Below are 21,785 nucleotides of genomic sequence, written 5' to 3'. Positions count from 1 at the left end.
CCCTTCCAACTCTACAATTCTGTGATTTTGATGATTCTCACAGCGAGAGAAGCTTCAGAAGGCCCTCAGTTCGGAGATCATGCGTGGGGAGGGGCTTGTTGCAGGGATCAACATGGAAAACCCCTTCTTGCAACTGCCGTATAAGGGCATTTTAATGCTTTCCACAGGCTAAAAATGGACTACTTGGGATTTAAAGAAGGGACTATTGGACACTCAAGGCAGTAGAAACACGAGATGATTGGACCTTACTGATCTTGAAGCATGGGAACCCCCAACAAAAAATTTATAATTTGGCAAAATATTTGGACTTTATGATATGTATTTGTACAATTTGGAATATTCAATGTGATGTGATTGAATTGTTAAAATGGAAAACTTAATAAAAACTATTATTTTTAAAAAATGGGCTACTTGGTTCTCTTAACAATTTTGCACAAAAGGTTTCATATCATTTGAAGTTCCTGGGATTTTTTGAGGGAAATCATGTGCTTTAAATGTGCATTAGATGTGTGTGGTGTGGACCTGCCCCTTGTTAGGTTTGCGGCCACGGATGGCTTTGTGGTGGGCCATTGGTCACTGAGTTCATTTTGTCTTTAAAGCTCTTTATTTATTATTGCTGCAAAATACTGCTGCCCCTCTGGAACACACAGGGAAAGTACTGGATTTGTAAATATCTGTTGGTGGTTGGGATATGTATTCCTATTATATGCTAAATAAAAAACAGAACACAGACTTCTGCAAAATAAACCAGTTGCAGTAGAATAGAAAATACCAAACGTTAGTTCAAATGAATATTGGAATGGATTCAGGCATATTCATACATCCCTCACCACAGACAAATCTCTCTCCCAGATCACCATTTCTTCCAATTCTTTGGATGCTGGAACTACCAAAAGATCTCTTTCAGCCTATCTTAATATGGAAGATGGTCTGAAGAGATAAAGACGGTCTTTCAGATATTTGAGGTTTAATATTAATGCAAGTATTGAAAGATATACTCTCTTTTTGATATTTGACTTGACACCTGATTGTTCCCATGTTGAAAAATTTCAGTTTGCTTTCCAATATTTTCATCCTGGAGTAGTTAGAGAATGTTTTCTGTAGCTCGTTCCTACAGGGAAATTTTTGTTTCAAGTACTGTACTAGATAATGAACGACCAGGAAATCAAACTAAATCATTGCATAGTGATCTGTGATAGCTTTTTGGTGCATTTGAGTAATCAAGTGATAGCTGCGATTCTTTTTTTGATAAATAAAACAACAATGCATGAACTCATCTCACAAAATCAGAAGCTGCTTAGTAATAGAGGTGGAGTATTTGAGAAGATAATAACCAGGAGAGGGTGAAATTAGTACATTTGTGGTTCCCTAAATAAATGTGAAGAGTTACATTCCTTGGCCTATTGCCCCTTGCCTTCCTAAAAGACCCAGCCAGAATATTAACCCACAGACAGGTGTTAACCAACGCCAGCAAAGACCTCGCAACGTTTTGCAGGATCAGTCTTGTTCACCACACGGATAGAGCAGCTTCGCTTGTGGAACATGGCAACACACTTCTCCCTGTCGTAGTTGATAGGTCTGAAAACTCTATAAACAATGAAGACAGATAGTCAGGCCATATGGCAGAGATGACAGGAGAACTAAGAGGACTAGAGTCAAAATCAACTCAGTCTCCAGCGGGCCGCAGAGTTTGTGGTTTTAAACTTTAGGAATGGAATTTAGACGATGAATGCATGCAAATGCATTCAATGGCAGAAAACAATCTTTAACCTGACATATTAATTATTACAGGCATTACTTTCCAGCAATCTTACATACAAGTGCACTCCCTCCAATATTGATCCAATGAAAATAGGAACATCCTGTTCCAGGCATAGGCAAACTCAGCCCTCCAGATGTTTTGAGACTACAGTTCCCATCATCCCTGAACACAAGTCCTGTTGGCTAGGGATGATGGGAGCTGTAGTCCCAAAGCATCTGGAGGGCCGAGTTTGCCTATGCCTGTCCTATTCCATACCCTTCAACATTTCTCCAATGAAAACAGAGATGTCCCTTCCAACATTTTTCTGATGAAAATAGGGACATCCAGTGCTATTTTTCTAGAAATTTTTCTAGAAATCTTTTTACTGGAACTCACTATGAACATCTTCCTTGTTTTCTTATAATGGCAATGGTGCCTACCTGAGAGGTGCCGGAACTGAGTTCTGGTGAGTTCTGGTATGGGGGAAAAAGCCCTGGGGACAGCTTTTGTAAATCCAGGACTATCCCTGCAAAACAGGGACACTTGGAGGGTCTGCAAGTGCAGTGTCTGAAAACATGTGCCAAAGTTCAAACACCTGAACTGGCCTTTGGGGGCCCATGTGTCAATGTCATTAGCTAACCTAGGAGAGAAATCTGCTTAGCCTCATTCAGTCCTGAAAGTACAAACAGAAGGCTGTTGTGCTATTCTTGAGGAACGTTAAAGAGGTGCTTTAGTCGATACTTTAACTGGAGATGCCAATGCAAAATTCACTAGCCCCAGGACCGCAAATAAGTTTGGGGGCTGAGGTAATTCACACCATAAAGGAGAGGGGAGAATTCGAAGTGAAAGCAATGTTGTCAATTTTTAAGTATATAAATAAAACAATGTTCTTACATTCTCAATGTTCAAGAGCCCCAAATATAATTCCCCTAATTACTGAATATAAATTAAATGTGCAGAAAAGTAGCGTTGACTGGTATTTTATGTGTGATGGTTGATTGGGATATGTTGGCTTGGGATGCAATAAGTAGTAGGTGGTAGTTGCAAAAGAGGAAAAGATGGTTTTGTATTTGGAGTAAAATTTACTTAGAGGTAAGTCCCATAGAGTTCTATGGAGTACATGCTCCAGGTAATAGCATTGCAGCCCCAAGCATGTACTGGATAAACTAGGGTTGCATATGTAACCACATGTCTCATATGTTCTTGGGTACTTAGAAAGAAATGCCAGCATTAAAAAACAAACAAAACACCCATAAACTTGTTTTTAGAACTTGAACTTACAAGCTGCAGCATATCATTTCTTTTGGTTTGCATTCACATCTTTGGCAGTTGTTAGTTTTCCACACAGCATTCACACGGTGCCACCTCCCATGTTTAAAGCATCCTGAAATGTGCAGAACAAACAAAACAATGCTGGTCGGACTCTAGTAATTTATAAAAACCAGAGTCAGAAACTGGGGTTGTTGCTTGCTACAAGACGACTTGCTTCAGTGAAGCTTCAGTCCACCTGTCGATGACTTTTTTACTGTTCGCTTATGAACTGCTTTGAGCTTCTTTTTCTTACCATCAAGCCGTTATATACCGTATTTTTTGCTCTATAAGATGCACCAGACCATAAGACACACCTAGTTTTTGGAGGAGGAAAACGGGGCGGGGGGGGGGATTCTGAATCTCAGAAGCCAGAACAGCAAGAGGGATCGCTGCACACTGAAAGCAGCAATCCCTCTTGCTGTTCTGGCTTCTGGGATAGCTGCGCAGCCTGCAGTCGCTCCATAAGACGCACACACATTTCCCCTTACTTTTTAGGAGGGAAAAAGTAAGTCTTATAGAGCAAAAAATACGGTAAATGTTAAAAAGATAAAGGACCCCTGACAGTTAAGTCCAGTTGCAAACGACTCAGGGTTGTGGCACTCATCTCGCTTTACTAGCCGAAGGAGCCAACGTTTGTCCGCAGACAGTTTTTCTGGGTCATGTGGCCAGCATGACTAAACCGCTTCTGGCGAAACCAGAGCAGTGCACGGAAACGCCGTTTACCTTCCCGCCGGAGCGGTACCTATTTATCTACTTGGACTTTGACGTGCTTTCGAACTGCTAGGTTGGCAGGAGCTGGGACCAAACAACGGGAGCTCACTCTATTGTGGGGATTCGAACCGCTGACCTTCCGATCGGCAAGCCCAAGAGGCTCAGTGGTTTAGACCACAGCGCCACATGCGTCCCTTTTAACGGTATATAAATGTTAAGAAGCAATAAATAAACAAATGTTCTCTATCATTCCATGTAAGCTGCCTAGAAGTTGTTGTTTTATAAAAAAAAAAAAACAGCTACAGTGGTACCTCAGGTTAAGTATTTAATTTGTTCCGGAGGTCCATACTTAACCTGAAACTGTTCTTAACCTGAAGCACCACTTTAGCTAATGGGGCCTTCCACTGCTGCCACGCCACCGGAGCACAATTTCTGTTCTCATCCTGAAGCAAAGTTCTTAACCTGAAGCACTATTTCTGGGTTAGCGGAGTCTGTAACCTGAAGCGTCTGTAACCTGAGGTACCACTGTAGGCTGTTTATAAGCCTTGTCAAATAAATAAATAAATTTAGAATATCTTGGAGGCCACGGTGTGGGTCTCAACTTCAGAACATCCATTCTTGCTTCTTGTGTTATACATCACTTCTGTTTACACAAAAACAGCCAGCCTGATCTACCTGTGTAAAATTCTAAATTTACTGTCAATGTCCGGGTCCTTCTCCACAATTTTCTTCCTAACCCAGATGGGAACTGTAATCCAAAACACCCGGCAAAGGTTGCAGTAGAGCATAACCCTAGAATCAGAAAACACGCCTCTTCATATGGTGGAATTGTGCGATATAGATAGCAAAAGGCTCAATTCTCACTGGGTGCAAAGAGAGACTTTAAGCTCAGGGCACTTCTCCAGCAATCACCTGAATTCCTGAGTAACATCAGAGTAACTCATGGGACTGTCCTTCTTGTGCAACCCTAGATCATGCTGGAGAAAAATCGTGAGGAGCACCTTCTGCCTCCGTAAATCCTGTTTTTCTAAACATGGCAACATTCAAACACTGAATTCTTACCCTTTTCGTCAGCTGGTTTTATTGAGCACTGGGCATTACACAAGGTCCCCAAGAGGGCAAGGACGAGGAAGAAGAACAGCAGGAACTTCTGTGGGGGAGAGAGAGAGAGAATTGGAACAAGCATCTCAGTTGTTACAGTGAATTGTTGGAATGGACATGCAAAGCAGCAGACACCGTAGAAGGCAAAAGAAGAAGTCTAAAAATATTGCTGGAAGATTAAACATTTTTAACAGCCTTTCCCCAGCCTTGGGTCTCCTAAACTAGCATCACCCACCAGAGAGCCTGGCCAGTGCTGAGGAACGAAGCGGGTTACCGTAGTTCAACAACACTGAGAGCCAAAGCTTGGAGAAGGCTGCTCCTAGGAAGACAATCCTAGTTGTATGAAACTAAAATGCTCAATGACAAACCCAGACAGCATCTTAAAAAGTAGAGACATCACCTTGCCAACAAAGATCCGTATAGTTAAAGCTATGGTTTTCCCAGTAGTGATGTATGGAAGTGAGAGCTGGACCATAAAGAAGGCTGATCGCCAAAGAATTGATGCTTTTGAATTCTGGTGCTGGAGGAGACTCTAGAGAGTCCCATGGACTGCAAGAAGATCAAACCTATCCATTCTGAAGGAAATCAGCCCTGAGTGCTCACTGGAAGGACAGATTGTGAAGCTGAGGCTCCAATACTTTGGCCACCTCATGAGAAGAGAAGACTCCCTGGAAAAGACCCTGATGTTGGGGAAGATGGAGGGCACAAGAAGAAGGGGACAACAGAGGACGAGATGGTTGGATAGTGTTCTTGAAGCTACCAGCATGAGTTTGACCAAACTGCGGGAGGCAGTGGAAGACAGAAGTGCCTGGCGTGCTCTGGTCCATGGGGTCATGAAGAGTCGGACACGACTAAACGACTAAACAACAACAACAACAAAAGGCTCAACCATCATTGTTTAGGACCATTTGAGGCGTCGCTCCTTCTTTTCCTTTCCTAGAAGCCATGACCACTGACCCAACAGAAGGTTAGGCGCCCAGAGATGACAGAGAATTCTGACGGGAATAGAAATTGACAATGTTCACTTATTCATCCCACGCGCAGGATGGATATCAATCCAGATAATAGGTTGGGTATTTTGCTGTTCACAAATGACACATGGCTGATGGCCCCCCCTCCCACAGATTTCCCTTCTGTTTCCTTTGCATTGGTGTGGATTGATGCAATTATAACACAGCCAAACATCGGATTCCGAACGCCTCCATTTTGGAATGTTTCGGCTCCCAAACACTGAAAACCTGGAAGTAAATGCTCCGGTTTTCGAACATTTTTTGGAAGTCGAACGTCTGACACAGCTTCCGCTTGAGTGCAGGAATCTCCTGCAACCAATCGGAAGCCGTGTCTCGGTTGTCGAACATTTCAGAAGCCGAATGGGCTTCCGGAACGGATTACAGTGGTACCTCGGGTTACATATGCTTCGTGTTACATACGCTTCAGGTTACAGACTCCGCTAACCCAGAAATAGTACCTCGGGTTAAGAACTTTGCTTCAGGATGAGAACAGAAATTGTGCTCCGGCGGCGCGGCAGCAGCGGGAGGCCCCATTAGCTAAAGCGGTGCTTCAGGTTAAGAACAGTTTCAGGTTAAGAACAGACCTCCAGAACGAATGACGTACTTAACCCGAGGTACCACTGTATGTTTGACAACCGACTGCATTATTATCTTAGTAGATGGAGAGTTTAATGACATAACTGCCCTGAGACCTGTGGGTATAGGGTAGTATACAAATTTAAATAATAATGATGATAATAATAATAATAATAATAATAATAATAATAATAATAATAATTTCATCAGAAGCTGAACTGCAAAAGAATAGAAATGGAGCTGTATGAAAAGACTGCAGAGCAGAACACAAATCAATGCCTCATACATCCCTAGGAACCCTTAAGCCAATTTAAATCAATGAATTTGTGTGTGCCTAACTCTGCGAAGGATCAGAGTGATATTTGAAAGTATTGAAGTCATCATGAGTTGCTTCCATGAGAGTATATATAAGATCACATTCTTAATCTAATACCATACATTCCACAAGAGACTGACTCACCATCACAGCGGTGTTCCACACGTCCGGAGACCTCTGAGGCTTTTCCCAAACATTGTTTGTGAATTTATAACGGGGGCATCAACAATAGTTGCCAAATTGCAGGAACCCGAACACAATCGGACAATGGGCAAGTTTGTCTCATTTGTCCTGGCCTCGTTTTCTAGGAGGGCAGCCTTCCAACGTTATTTTTAGAACCGTAGTGTTAGGCCAATGGATCATTAATACGGATCACCTGTGTTTGCTTGTAACCTCAAGGGAATGATGAAGCAGTCACCTCACTTTGATTCAAAAATAAGCAGAGGAAGAATTAAGTTCAAGGGATCTGTGTTCTGGCAGACCATCAAAGAGATATTTGGGGGAAAGCGCAAATGTCGGGGAGAGCACATTTGGGGAAAGCTATTGTTGCACTGACCTGCTATGAGTAAGCTATTCAAAGTTTAAATAAGTCACCTGGAATAAACAATGAATTACCCCTCGCAGTTGTTTTATGTGAAGTGCATTTGGATAGGAATGAGACATTTCAGTTCTAGACCACTGATTCCAAAATGCATGAATAAAAAGTTACTTTATTTGCTTATTTAACTTGAACTCTTTGCCTGTGTGACTTTCTCGTTTGTTCTAAAAATGGCTTAAATATTCCATGTTCAGTTTTAGTGACCATAACAAGTGTCCCAACAGCATTCTATTCTTTGACAACACAATAAACTAGATCACTGTCCTACATGTCTGCTCCATTGAGCTCAATGGGGTTCACTGCTGGATAACTTGAGTATAGGACTACTGTCTTAGACTCCTATTTTCCAGTTTAAAATGCCATTCCCCCACCCCCAACCTTTATCTGTCTTTCTAATTACCGTATTTTTCATTCTATAGGACGTACCCGACCATAGGACGCACCTGCTTTTAGAGGGGGAGAACAAGAAAAAAAATTCTCCCCCTCTCTGCTCAGCGCCCCTTCAGCGAAGCGGCAGGAGAAACGGAGCCCCTTCCATTTCTCCTCCCGCTTGGCTGAAGGGGCGCTGCGCAGCTCTCGCTCTCTGCTGAAGCCAGGAGAGTCTTGCTCTCCTGGCTTCAGCGAAAGCAACGTGAAGCCTCCGGAGTGCAGAGGGAGCTCTCCCTCTGTGCTTCGGAGGCTTCGCATTGCTATCGCTGAAGCCAAGGAGCCTGCATTCGCTCCATAGGACGCACACACATTTCCCCTTCATTTTTGGAGGGGAAAAAGTGCGTCCTATAGAGCGAAAAATACGGTAACTAACGGTTTGCTGCTTTTGTCACCATAGCATAAGCAATAGAACCAAGATAAAAGCTGCTAAAATAAAATAAGTGAACATATCAGCTACCTTGGTTGACCGAAACATGGAAGCATACGCTTATGAATAAACTGGGACTGGCCCACACATGAGGCCAAGTGAGGCCACTGCCTCGGGTGGCAGGATCCCCAGGGGCAACAGATCCTGATGTCAATCTTTCCTCCTCACTTGTTCCTGATGTAGATCATCATTCATCCCTTCTTCTCTAGTGGAGAGGAGAGGCACAATTTGGGGGTTTGCCTCAGAGGCCAAAATGTCTTGGGCCAGTCCTGAAATAAACGGACGTATTTGTAAGAATACCAAAAAGGCCTTTCAGTATAACAACAACAACAATTTTATTATTATTTTATATGCCACCCATCTGGCTGGGTTGCCACAGCCACTCTGGGCAGTTCTCAACAGAATATTAAAAATGCAATAAAACATCAAACATTAAAAACTTTTCTGAACAGGACCGCCTTCAGATGCCTTCTAAAAGTCAGATAGTTGTTTATTTTCTTGACATCTGGTGGGAGGGTGTTCCACAGGGCGGGTGCCACCACCAAGAAGGCCCTCTGCCTGGTTCCCTGTAACCTCACTTCTCACAGGGAGGGAACCGCCAGAAGGCTCTCTCTCTTAAATATTCTCTCTGCCAAATTCTTTTTGCACAAGAAGAATATATGAAGAATTCTAAGTCCTCAGTTTGGGTATATTAACATTAAATCTGACCAGAGGAGGGCTGCTTATCAGCAGGAAATAACACCCCCTGTGTTATAATGACCGTTCCCCGCTTAAAACGGGGGGCGCCCTTTGCATGGACGCGCGCAGCCCCTGGATCTGGAGCGGCTCCATCAGCAGAGGCTTGGCTTTGCCTTCCCTCAGGTGGGATACCTGGAGGTCTCCGCCTACCTCAGTCAGTTGTCCAACCCCCCGTGGGAGAAGCGTTGCCAAGGAGACCAGGCCAGGTAGGGGAGGGACTACCTGCCCACACAATAGAGGGAGGATCTTACCTGGGAATCCTCACTTGGCTCCAGACCACCCTACCCACCCTCAGTTAAGTCTTCTTTTGCAGGTTAACCTTTTCTCCACAAGTACGGGGCGCTGCTACGTCAAGGTTGCTGTTAAAGGGCCGGAAAGGAATTTCCCTGCATTGGCAGGTTTCGCCTTTCCCGTAGCAAAATATCACAACTTTGGCAGTATCAGGCCTTGGGCGGAATCCTTTAGTCCATCTTCCTCTTTGTGGCGGCAATACCAGGGTTCCCCGTTAAAGGGGTTTCTGAAGGGAGGCTTTGACCGTACGCCGAAAGGTCGTCATTGCTCTCCCCTGCGGCGGCGGCGTAACGGGGGCGGCTATCTCTGCTTGAACATATGTTCTCCAGAGCCGGCCCATCCCCCCCACACACTGGATAACCCTGAAGCTCCCTAGGTCCCCGGCTGGGGACTGGGGAGGGAGAACGCCCAATGCCTGAGCCAAGGTCTACCAGAGCACGCCAGGCACTCCTGTCTTCCACTGCCTCCCGCAGTTTGGTCAAACTCATGCTGGTAGCTTCGAGAACACTGCCCAACCATCTCGCCATCTTATAATTAAGGTAAAGGTAAAGGGACCCCTGACCATTAGGTCCAGTTGTGGCCGACTCTGGGGTTGCAGCGCTCATCTCGCTTTATTGGCTGAGGGAGCCGGCGTACAGCTTCTGGCTCATGTGGCCAGCATGACTAAGCCGCTTCTGGCAAACCACAGCAGCACACAGAAACACTGTTTACCTTCCCGCCGGAGTGGTACCTATTTATCTACTTGCACTTTGACGTGCTTTCAAACTGCTAGGTTGGCAGGAGCTGGGACTGAGCAACGGGAGCTCACCCCCTTGCGGGGATTCGAACCGCCGACCTTCTGATCGGCAAGTTCTAGGCTCTGTGGTTTAACCCACAGCGCCACCCGCTTCCCTTAATGTTATAATTATATGGATGTTAATGGCACACCATGTTTGTGTTTTTAAAACTGTGAGGTTACTTAGACAACAAATAGGTTTTTTGTACTTTGTATTGTGGCATATTGCTGACCCTGATGATTCATGTGTAATTATATTATCTTTTGGGGAAATGGAAGGTCTTACAATGATAAAGTCGTGGGTTTTTTTGTTTTTAAATTGAAAATGGTGTGCTGCTTAATAACTTTCAAGAGGCATTTTATTTGTGTGACTTTCTTTGGAGTACATCTGAAAGTCAATTTTCCTACTGGTGGAGAAGTTAAATAGGTGACCAAAGGAGTCAAAACTGAAGGAAAATCAGTTTTAATAAGTCCCATACTCTGGGGGACCTAACTTTGCAAAGTCAGGCCAGATGGACCAGTGAAATGCCACATTGTTGTTTAGTCGTTTAGTCGTGTCCGACTCTTCGTGACCCCATGGACCAGAGCACGCCAGGCACTCCTGTCTTCCACTGCCTCCCGCAGTTTGGTCAAACTCATGCTGGTAGCTTCAAGAACACTATCCAACCATCTCATCCTCTGTCGTCCCCTTCTCCCTGTGCCCTCCATCTTTCCCAACATCAGGGTCTTTTCCAGGGAGTCTTCTCTTCTCATGAGGTGGCCAAAGTATTGGCGCCTCAGCTTCACGATCTGTCCTTCCAGTGAGCACTCAGGGCTGATTTCCTTCAGAATGGATAGGTTTGATCTTCTTGCAGTCCACAGGACTCTCAAGAGTCTCCTCCAGCACCATAATTCAAAAGCATCGATTCTTCGGCGATCAGCCTTCTTTATGGTCCAGCTCTCACTTCCATACATCACTACTGGGAACACCATAGCTTTAACTATACGGACCTTTGTTGGCAAGGTGATGTCTCTGCTTTTTAAGATGCTGTCTGGGTTTGTCATTGCTTTTCTCCCAAGAAGCAGGCGTCTTTTAATTTCGTGTCTGCTGTCACCATCTGCAGTGATCATGGAGCCCAAGAAAGTAAAATCTCTCACTGCCTCCATTTCTTCCCCTTCTATTTGCCAGGAGGTGATGGGACCAGTGGCCATGATCTTCGTTTTGTTGATGTTGAGCTTCAGACCATATTTTGTGCTTTCACCCTCATTAAAAGGTTCTTTAATTCCTCCTCACTTTCTGCCATCAAGGTTGTGTCATCTGCACATGGGCTTCAGCAACTGAGCTCTTTGATGCAAGCTCCTTTGCTGCCCTGAAATTCTGGCTCAGTGTGTTAGTTGCGATTTGACCTTCTACTTAATTAAAACAAGACAAGAGTAAACTGCAGCCTTGAAGCTTGGTACAATGGTGGGAGTGTTGCAAAATAAAAAATTACTTTAAACAAACAGGATGGGTAAAGAAAAGGTTCCTGCTAGTTCTGAGAAAATGATGTATTTGCCCTCTATTCTTTACCCAGCAACCTTTGAGAGCGTGTGATGCTGACAATTCCACCGAACTCAGTTCTGTGGGTGGCAAAGCTTCTATATTGAAAACTATGGAATCCGAGAACCATTCCTTATGCAAGGTTCCTTCCACTTGATCCCAGTGCAACACCAGCAGTGTATTTTCTTGGAAATCGCCCTGCATTTAGCCTCCTCCTCCACCCCGGATTTGTATGGAATTCCCCTATCATTCTTAGTAACTAAACAACAACAACCACATATCTGTGAACACGTTTGCCAAGTTCATCGGAGGAAGCTTGCCAACATTCCTCAGATGAAAATAGGGACATTTCTCACTCCCCCCTGCCAACTGACCCTCCTTGACCCTTCCATTTTTTGTCACCCCCCCAGAGCATTTATACCACCCTTATACCAACGACACACACGCACTCCCTTCCCAGCCCTGAGAAAACACATTAATTCTGATTTTATTTTACGCTATGCTGTTCTTTGGTAGATTTACAAAAAGGAAAACACACGTCAATCGATAAATTTTAGAAGGAAACAAAATTAGATGCAGATGCACAAAGCATTGAAAATAAAATAATAAAATAAAATAAAATAAAATAAAATAAAATAAAATAAAATAAAATAAAATAAAATAAAATAAAATAAAATAAAAATACTCTTTGTGCTCCACTCCCCCTTTCTTCCCACCCTGGGGGCTCTGCCCTCTGCCTGCTTCCCCCCCCCCGAGCTGGTGCAATGCATGGGGCTGGGCTGTGGTGGTTGCAGCCCAAGGGAGGAGGCAGGCAGCAGTAGCCATGGAGAAGCCATGGAGGGCATGCAAGTTATTCATCCTGTATGTTTTGCCCATTGGCTCAGCAGCCTTGTCTGCACCAACCCGCTTAATATCTCGGAAATCTGCAACTAAGGTGAATCCTAAACGCAGGAATCTTTAAACTGGCACTGGATTCTGATCGGGCATCACTGTCTTTCCACCATGTTGCTACAGCAAGTTGAGCATTTCTTCCCCTGGTGGCAAAATCCAATTAAATCCTTGATAGTGTCCATCTATAAGCCCAGATGTCAAAGCTTAATGCCAGATGGAGTCCGAAATGATGTTAAGTAGCACAGAGAACAGTGCAATTTCCTAAATGAAACACTTAACCCCTTGAGTCACATCAGTCGGTGGAGTGAAGCAGCCTTTGATAAACAAAATGGAGAATTACCGAAAACCGTTAATGAGAACTCCAGTATATAACCGCCTGGGAGCCCTGAGGGAGAGAGAAAGGGCAAAGGGGGTGTGTGACTAAAGTGGGATGGTGGGACAAGGAAGGGGAAAGCTCCCTCTCTGGAAAGAGCAATTGGTCCTTTTCCTGCCAGCCTGTTGGATGGGAGGAAGCAAGAGAAGGAGAAATCAGAAAACAAGAGAGAAAAGGGATCGTTCTACCCTCTGGGTTCTGGTCTCACCCACCGCAGGCTCTGGACTACCCAAGGCATGTGGGCCCCAAGGAAATGGCACCCTCGATAATAATGCAAAAGGTTTCTCATCACTTTGTATGCTACTGGCTCCCAGAGTAGCTCCTGCCCATAGCTGTCAACCGTCCCTTATTTGGCAGGAAACTCCCTTATCCCAGCGCCGTGTCCCGCTGCTGTCCCTTATTGATGATGTGCCTTAAATTTCCCGGGTTTCAAAGGAAGCAGCTCCTCTCCCTCCCTCCCTCCCTGCCGGCCAGGGAGGAGGGAGGCTCCAACTGTGTTGCTTGGCTGCATTGCTCACCCAATAAGGAGTCTAAGAACGACTGGGGGGTGGAGCTTGCATGCCTTGTGCCGATCAAATCGGCCGCATTGCCTGGGGACTTGCCTTTGCTCAGCGCTTCCCAGCGGAGAGGGGACGTGGTTTTCCTTGCTGCATCCCCTTTGTCGGGTTGCTGCGCTGTGGGAACCACCATTTGAGGCTTCGTTTGGCTGCTGGGTGGGCTTTCTGCCTTTGGCTTGGAGGGGCTCAGAAGTTGAACATACCTGTGCTCGCAAAATCCCTTATTTTGGCTGCTGATCCCTTATTTTCGAGGCTGCTGGTCCCTTATTTTCAAATCAGTAAGTTGACAGCTGATGTTCTCCACTCCGAATATGCTTGCAACTGAATATGCTCACCAACTACGGCTGGGTCACCTAGGCCACATTTGAACTAACATATTCAGGGCCGGCCCACCCATGAGGCAAGGTGCCTCGGGCAGCAGGATCTACACATAGGGTTGCCACTTGTCCTGTATAACACAGAGCAGGCCCCTTTCCCCTCTGTAATGCCCTTTGAATCCCACTTCCTGCTTGTTCCCAAAGTTGATCTTTATCCCCCCCACCTGGTTCCCAATGTATATGTTCCTTCACCCCTTCCACCCAAGATGGGGAAGGTGCCATTTTGTCGTTCGCCTCGGCTGCCAAAATCTCTTGGGCCGGCCATGAACTTATTGATCCCTCACTTGTTAGACTGGGATCTAGGGCAGGGAGATAGTTGAGCCAGAGCCTTCATAGCTCCGTGGCTGGAGCTGAGATTTTTATTGCATTGTCGGAAGAGTCCGCTTTGCTTATTTTAGCCTAAAGAGCCTGAGTGTCTAACCTTTTTCAGAAATGGAAAAAAGAATCAAGAATGAACAAGTTAATATGTCTACGCTATCATTTCACCCCTTGTAACAACTAATTATGTCAGAAGAACGGGATGAATGGAGCCTGAATGTCTGAACAGCTGGTCCTTTTTTCTTGCCTGCTAGAATGGGAGACAGGGAAACACATTTTTGAGGCTTCCTTAATTCAAGGGTGAGGGAAGCTGTCTTGATAAAATAATCTTGGATGCTTGATTGTGGAAACACGCCCCCCCCCCCCCCCGTGATGTAAGGCTAGAGAGGATTCTGGTAATCTTTTACTATTTTTCAGGCTTTTAAAGGTAAGTTTTCAACTGGATCTGATGGAGAGTGTTTATGAAGTAAACCCCTTTCCAATCAGATCTATATATCAGTGTATCAAATACAGTACAGCCCAAGGAAATGTTTATTAACCTATGTCTCTGGGAAAAAATGTTACTCAGAATCGGAGCAAATTGATACTCCAGACGGCTTGGCATTTCCAAGAGTAATTCAGTGAGGGGATGGCTAGAGAACAGCACTGGAAAGGGCTACAGACCAACTGCTTTTGCCAGTCAGCCCAAGAAAGGATTTTTGCACCTGCTTTTTGCAAGTTGCTCAATTCATGGTCACATCAATAGTCACTTCCAGAGGTTCCATGTTCCCTTGCTCCACCTTGTGGCCAAGACTAGGTAATTTCATGTAAACCCAACAGGCTTTAAAAACAAAAACTTTTTTGCCTTCATATACTGTGCAGGATTGCTGTAGGAGTTCAGCCTAACACTTGCAAGATACACCACATAAAATGGTTTTAGTCCATCCAGTACACTATTAACTAGGTAGCGGAAGATCACAAAGCTGAGTTCTGGATTCCAAAGGGCAGAACTGCAGATTCCAACATTAATTAAAATTAATTTGAGGGTGCGGATTTGAGGGTGCACATGTTATACTGGAATCATGCTGGCGAGACCTTCTGGAATAATTCTTGACATGTCTATTACAAGATAGTATACAAGATAGTGTACACTGATCATGAAGAGTTTTGCAACCTACTGTTATGTGAGTTTTCTTTTTTGTACCTTGTAAAAATAATATACCATTTTGTTCATATCTATACAATTTTCACAATCAATAAAACATTACATTTAATTTTAAAAAATCAGAGACCTTGAATCAAAAACGCTGTTGTAAATGTCAACAACGGAATGCAACTTATTTGTAAAAGTTTTCAAATTAAACAGAACGAAAACTTGGTTCTTCTTGTAAATTCAACCGGTTTTGATGGATGCAATAATGGAATACTGAATGGTATAGTTTTTGTAAAATATGTAGGGATTTATGATATGTAAAATGAACTATGGAAAGAGGAGAAGAATTCATTGATAAGGATGTAAAATGAGCATTCTAAATTGTAATAGATATATAGTATAACTTGGGTTTTTCTTCTTTTCTTTGTCCTCCCATATGTTTTGAGCTGCTATGTTTTGAGCTGCTCTTATTTTAGTTGCCAGGGGGAAAAGGCGGGTTATAAATAAATATCTTCCTCCTCTTCATCGCCTTCACTCTCAGAACCCCACATGCTTTGGTTGAGATTCCTGCACTGCTGGGGTGCATAGCTGTCAACTGTCCCTTATTTGGTGGGAAACTCCCTTATCCCAGCACCATGTCCCGCTGCTGTCCCTTATTGATGATGTCCCTTAAATTTCCTGGGTTTCATGCTCGCCCGGCTTGGGAGGGAAGCAGCAGCTCGGGGTCCCTCACCTCGAGAGAGCATGCGCATGAGCTGCCACATCTCCGTCTCTCCCTTTTCCCCCTCAGGGGCGCATTGTGAGGAGATGGGTGGCAGCGGGCGGGCAGGCAGCCCCTCTCTTGCGAGACTTCCGCCGCGCTGCCAGGGGAAGCCGGAGGCGGCAGCGGCGGTTGAGGAGGCAGCCTGAGGGTGGAGGAAGAGGAGGGGATGGGGAGGGATGCAGAAGGGCGACACTTCAGGGCTGTGGTGGCGCCGCAACCGCCTCATACCGGGCTTGCGGGCGGCGTGGGCAAGAGTCTCTCTCCCTCCCTCCCTCTCTCTTGGGCGGGGAAGGGCCGATGGAACTCCTTGCGCCAGGACGACGGCAGCCCCGACGTGCTGCTTAGCGTACCCTCCAACCAGTGCAGCATCTTAATCTAGTGATTTCCCCCTCTGCATCCCTTTCATAACTCTATTTTTATAAATCATTTGTCCATCCATAGTTCAAATTTTTACTACAAGTTTTCTGTCAATCCTACCAATGTATGTAACTCTTGACAATAGCTTTTCAACTAAATTATAAACTTTCCCCGTTCTTTATTAAAGAGGTCCTCTTCCTGGTTTCTGATTCTGGCTGTAGGCTTTGCCATCTGGACATCGTTCATCAGTTTTGTCTGCCACTCTTCCTTGGTCAGAGTTGTAGACCCTTGGGATCATCTAGTCCAACCCCCTGCAAAACACAGTCAGTCACAGCCAAAGCAGCATGGCTCCATCAGTGCCGGATTTCTGCATAAGTGTTATGTACTGAGTCGAATAGGATCCAATCTGCAGCAGTCTGATTGGTCCTAGAACAATAGGATCCAAATTACAGCAGTCTGATTGGTCCTAGAACAATAGGATTCAGAATGCAGCAGTCTGATTGGTCCCAGAACAATGCAGCAGTATGATTGGTTGGCAGGAACCACCCAATCACGCTCCAGATTGAAGTGAATCCACAACCTGATTGGCTTACAGTAGAATTCTGGAATTAGCCAATCATGTGCAGCCCGTTGTGTAAATAATGGATATAAAGCAAATACTTTGAGGGGACTTTCATTCATTCCTCCTCACCACTATGAGCTGAATAAAGAGCATGAAATCACTTTGCGACTCTGAGTATATTTCAATAAGCCAAGCCCAAATCCGTTATTTTGGCTGCTGATCCCTTCTTTTCGAGGCTGCTGGTCCCTTATTTTCAAATCTGTCAGTTGACAGCTATGCCGGGGCGGGGGGGGGGGGGTGGACTAGATGACCCATGGGACCCCTTTCTGAACGATTCCATGAGAAGGGGGCGGGGCTCTATATGGAACGCACCGCCTCGCCGCGCGCGCGCGTGCGCACGCGCCAGCCCTTTCTCGCGCATGCGCCCTCGCGGTTCCCTCCCTCCCTCCCACCGCGCTTCCGAAATCTCGAAATGAGGCCGGAAGCTGCGGAGCGCGGGGCGGCTCTGCCCCTTTTTTTTCCTGCCTCTAGCAGCCGGCAGCCCCAGTCACGCGACCCGCCCGGGAGGAGTCAGCTGACCGCTGGGCCGAGGGTGGCAGTTGAACCGCCGTCGCGAGCGGCGCCTCAGCGTCTTCCCGTCAGCGGCCATGTCGTCGTCGGCCGCTTCTCCTCCCGCGTCGTCCTCGTCGTCGTCCTCGGCGGCGGAGGCTCCCCCCGGGGCTACGGCGGCGGCGGCGGCGGCGGCGCTGCTGCTGTGGGAGCGAGCCTGGTCCCTGGAGGAGGTCCGAGCCGGGAGCCCGTGCTGGTCCTTGGCCGCCGACGCGGGGGTGAGAGGCCGGGGCCGCTGGCGGAGAAACGCGCCGTTAGGGGGCTGCCAGGCGTTTGCCACCCTGGCGGCGGCAACAGCGCTCCTGAGCGCGTGCAGAGAGCGCAGCCCGTGACCGGGGGGGGGGCGGGGGGCGTCGCTGTGGCCCCCTGTCCTGTGTAATACGGGATGGCCTCCTGCTTCAATGTAAAATGCTACGTCCTGTGTTGATAAACAGTATTTCAGGTCCTGTATTTCAGGTCTCTTTCTCTCTCTTTGCCAAGTTAGGGATCCTCTCCAAATCACGTGGTTTTTTGTTGTTGTTTTTAAGATAGGTAAAGGTGAACAGACCCTCCAACATTTCTCCGGTGAAATTAAAAGGTAAAGGTACCCCTGCCCGTACGGGCCAGTCTTGACAGACTCTGGGGTTGTGCGCCCATCTCACTCGAGGCCAGGGGCCAGCGCTGTCCGGAGACACTTCCGGGTCACGTGGCCAGCGTGACATCGCTGCTCTGGCGAGCCAGAGCTGCACACGGAAACGCCGTTTACCTTCCCGCTGGTAAGCGGTCCCTATTTATCTACTTGCACCCGGAGGTGCTTTCGAACTGCTAGGTTGGCAGGCGCTGGGACCGAGCAGCAGGAGCGCACCCCGTCACAGGGATTCGAACCGCCGACCTTTTGATCGGCAAGCCCTAGGCGCTGAGGCTTTTACCCACAGCGCCACCCGCGTCCCTCCGGTGAAATTAGGGATGCCCTATTCCGTAATTGGGAACACGGGTGGCACTCTGGGTTAAACCACAGAGCCTAGGACTTGCCGATCAGAAGGTCGGCGGTTCGAATCCCTGTGACGGGGTGAGCTCCCGTTGCTCGGTCTCTGCTCCTGCCAACCTAGCAGTTTGAAAGCACGTCAAAGTGCAAGTAGATAAATAGGTACCGCTCCGGCGGGAAGGTAAACAGCGTTTCCGCGCACTGCTCTGGTTCGCCCGAAGCGGCTTAGTCATGCTGGCCACATGACCCGGAAGCTGTACGCCGGCTCCCGCGGCCAGTAAAGCGAGATGAGCACCACAACCCCCAGAGTCAGTCACGACTGGACTTAACTGGCAGGGGTCCCATTACCTTTATTCCATAATAATTACTTTATTCTTTATTCCTGTCCCATCTGACTGGGTTGCCCCAGCCACTTTGGGTGGCTTCAAACATATATGAAAACATAAAAGGTAAAGGTAAAGGTACCCCTGCCCATACGGGCCAGTCGTGTCCGACTCTGGGGTTGTGTGCCCATCTCACTTAAGAGGCCGGGGGCCAGCGCTGTCCGCAGACACTTCCGGGTCACGTGGCCAGCGTGACAAGCCGCATCTGGCGAGCCAGCGCAGCACACGGAGACGCCGTTTACCTTCCCGCTATAAAGCGGTACCTATTTATCTACTTGCACCCGGAGGTGCTTTCGAACTGCTAGGTGTGCAGGAGCTGGGACCGAACGACGGGAGCTCACCCCGCCGCGGGGATTCGAACTGCCGACCATGCGATCGGCAAGTCCTAGGCGCTGAGGTTTTACCCACAGCGCCACCCGCATCCCCAATTTATTAGTTTTATAATAACAACAACAAAACCAAAATGACATCATAATCAAAAATTTAACTCGTATCTTAATTGACTTCTCTCCACTCCCAGTCCTGGTTCCATTATTTTATACTAATTCATGCACGTCTATGGAATCTTATACAGTGGTACCTCGGGTTACATACGCTTCAGGTTACCGACTCCGCTAACATAGAAATAGTAACTCGGGTTAAGAACTTTGCTTCAGGATGAGAACAGAAGTTGTGCTCCGGCGGTGGCAGCAGGAGGCTCCATTAGCTAAAGTGGTACTTCAGGTTAAGAATGGACCTCCGGAATAAATTAAGTACTTAACCTGAGGTACCACTGTATTCTTAACAGTCCCAATTTTAAAATCTTACTCATGTTGTTACAAGTGACCTTTAGAAGTTCGACTAATATAGAAACCTATACATAAAACTTGCAATATATGCCTTAAACATTTTCCCTTTTTTTGAAAAACAACATCCTTTCTTGGGTTTCAATTGTGTAATATGTCCTCCATAGTTCATTAGTTTGTTTTGCCAATCTTTTTCATCTTCTTTGACCAAAAGGATGTGTTTTTTTAAAGGGGGTGTGAAATGTCGTGTGTTTAAGCTCCAGATAGCCAAGCACAAGATTTGCGAATTTCTGTGTATGCGTGACAAATTCCGGAGGGGCCATCCTGTTAGGCTGCACTAGGTTGTAATGTAATTGATTGTTTTGAAGTCACTTCAGCACCAGATGAAAAGAAAAACCCACCCCGCTCTGTCCTATGTTTGGCCAGAACAAAGATGGCAAACCCTACCTGCCACTTCCTATGCTTTAAAAGCCTTGGCCGCCTCGATCTTGCCTATAGGGAAAGGGCATGGCATGCTCCAGGTAGCAGGCATGCACTGCCAGAAGAATAAGAGGAATCGTAGAACTGTAGAGTTGTAAGAGACCCCGAGTCTCAACTATAAAGCATCCATGACAGATGACCATCCAACCTCTGCTTAAAAATCTCCAATGAAGGAGAGTCCACCACCTTCTAAGCAAGTCCCATTTTGCTGTCGGAACAGAAGGAAGAAGTGGCTTGTGTCTTCCTTTCAGAAATGAGCCACCCTTCCGCTGGCGGTGGAGTTGCAAAAGTGGTGCAATGTTAGTGTCCCACCTCTCTTCCTTAAGTGTGGTGGTGCCTAAAGGCAGTTGGGATGCCAAATTGTGGCACTACCACCTGTGTGTTGCAAGTGTGTGGACATCACCCAGGAGACGGACGCAGCCTTTCACCCCATTGCTTTGTGCATCACAAGAGATGATCCCTTACACCCATGGAAAGAATGTGGGGGGGGGGGCAAGCTCTGCCGACATGGGCATGGCCAGGGAGTTGCAGGGGGGGCAGCTGCCCCCCAAATCAAGTAAAACAATAAAAATACTAAACTAACTGACCATTCATGTTGCAGATAGTTTGGTTCTGCCCCCCACAATAAAAGTCCTGCTCTGAACATAATACTCCTCCTTGCAAGTGATCCTGATCTGATTAGGGTCCTTCCTAGCACTCAATAAATGCCAGAAGGATAGCTAGCTGCCAGATGTGTTGGTGGGAGCGGCAGGGTTAACCTATGCAGCCCTGCAAACACGTACTTGTTTTTTCAATGTGTATGAGAGTGGTGGTCATCTGAACCCTCTTAATGTCAGACGCCATGTTCTGCCTGTGGAATTCCTTGGGGAAAACAGCCTTGTGGGCCAAAAGGGCCTGTGAGCCAAGTTTGGCCTGTGGGCTGGAGGTTCCTCGCACCTTCTATAGTACATAGAGCACCATGAGCTTCATCTTTGTTTATTACAGTTGAGATTCTACTCTCAGTTCATTCTCCAAGAATATGGTTGTTACACAGTCGGTAGTATATTTTTAGCTGCTTTCTATAAGCTGCCTGTTGTATTTTTCAGTTGCTGGATAGCAAGCTTAATTATTTTGTAGGAATAACACTTTCCGGTTCTCCTTGTCTTACATCATTACTTCAGTTTCTAAGCTATGGCTTAAAAGTCTGAGCAAGTGCATATTCTGTTTTTGTAGCTGTTGCGGTTCTTGCAAGAATTCTCCCAGCAAACTATCTCCAGGACACATGAAATCAAGAAGCAAATGGACAGGCTGATCCATGAAACGAAGAGTGTAGATTGCCGGCTGCACAATGTCTTCAATGGCTTCCTCATGCTTTCAAATACACAGTTCATTGAAAATGTGAGTGTGCAGTAATTGAATACTATGATATGAACTGAGATATGCTTAAGCCAACTCTGGTGTAGTATGAGAAGGCATCATAGAAGGAAGTGCTTGTAATGAACACAGTGCTTCTAATAGATCTTATTTGTGTGCCTATCCCTTGCATCTCCAGTATCATGTAAGCTTGTAATTGATTACTGGGTGCTTTTGAATTCCATAATGCAAGGATAGATTCTTGCTCTCTGAGATGTGTAAGAAACGGGATGCAAGTATGAAAACTGAGGAATTGCTGACTTGTTGGACAGTAAATTTTCAGATTATGCTATAGCATA

At 46.2% G+C, this 21,785-nt stretch overlaps 2 protein-coding genes across 3 annotated transcripts in view; one reads left to right on the top strand and one right to left on the bottom strand.

The window, feature by feature from the left end:
* Positions 1 to 1,448: 1,448 nt before the first annotated feature.
* MSMB (microseminoprotein beta) lies at positions 1,449 to 7,042 on the bottom strand. Its single transcript, XM_081864456.1, has 4 exons — positions 6,911 to 7,042; positions 4,826 to 4,913; positions 3,023 to 3,125; positions 1,449 to 1,587 (listed from the first exon to the last, which is right to left on the bottom strand). The coding sequence occupies exons 1-4, from the start codon at positions 6,911 to 6,913 to the stop codon at positions 1,458 to 1,460; spliced, it is 324 nt and encodes a 107-aa protein (XP_081720582.1). The 5' UTR covers positions 6,914 to 7,042; the 3' UTR covers positions 1,449 to 1,457.
* Positions 7,043 to 17,498: 10,456 nt separating this feature from the next.
* The window catches only part of WASHC2C (WASH complex subunit 2C), a 48,165-nt gene continuing 43,878 nt past the window's right edge, over positions 17,499 to 21,785 (top strand). For both annotated transcript variants that reach the window (XM_081864211.1, XM_081864210.1), the window contains exons 1-2: positions 17,499 to 17,700; positions 21,307 to 21,471. In XM_081864211.1, the coding sequence (XP_081720337.1) occupies positions 17,521 to 17,700; positions 21,307 to 21,471 (345 nt within the window). In that variant the 5' untranslated portion in view covers positions 17,499 to 17,520. The remainder of the gene's footprint in view (positions 17,701 to 21,306; positions 21,472 to 21,785) is intronic.

This window comes from Podarcis erhardii, assembly GCF_964252035.2.
Source record: "Podarcis erhardii genome assembly, chromosome: 5".
NCBI classification, from domain to species: Eukaryota; Metazoa; Chordata; class Lepidosauria; order Squamata; family Lacertidae; genus Podarcis; species Podarcis erhardii.
This window is presented reverse-complemented; position numbering and strand designations above follow the sequence as displayed.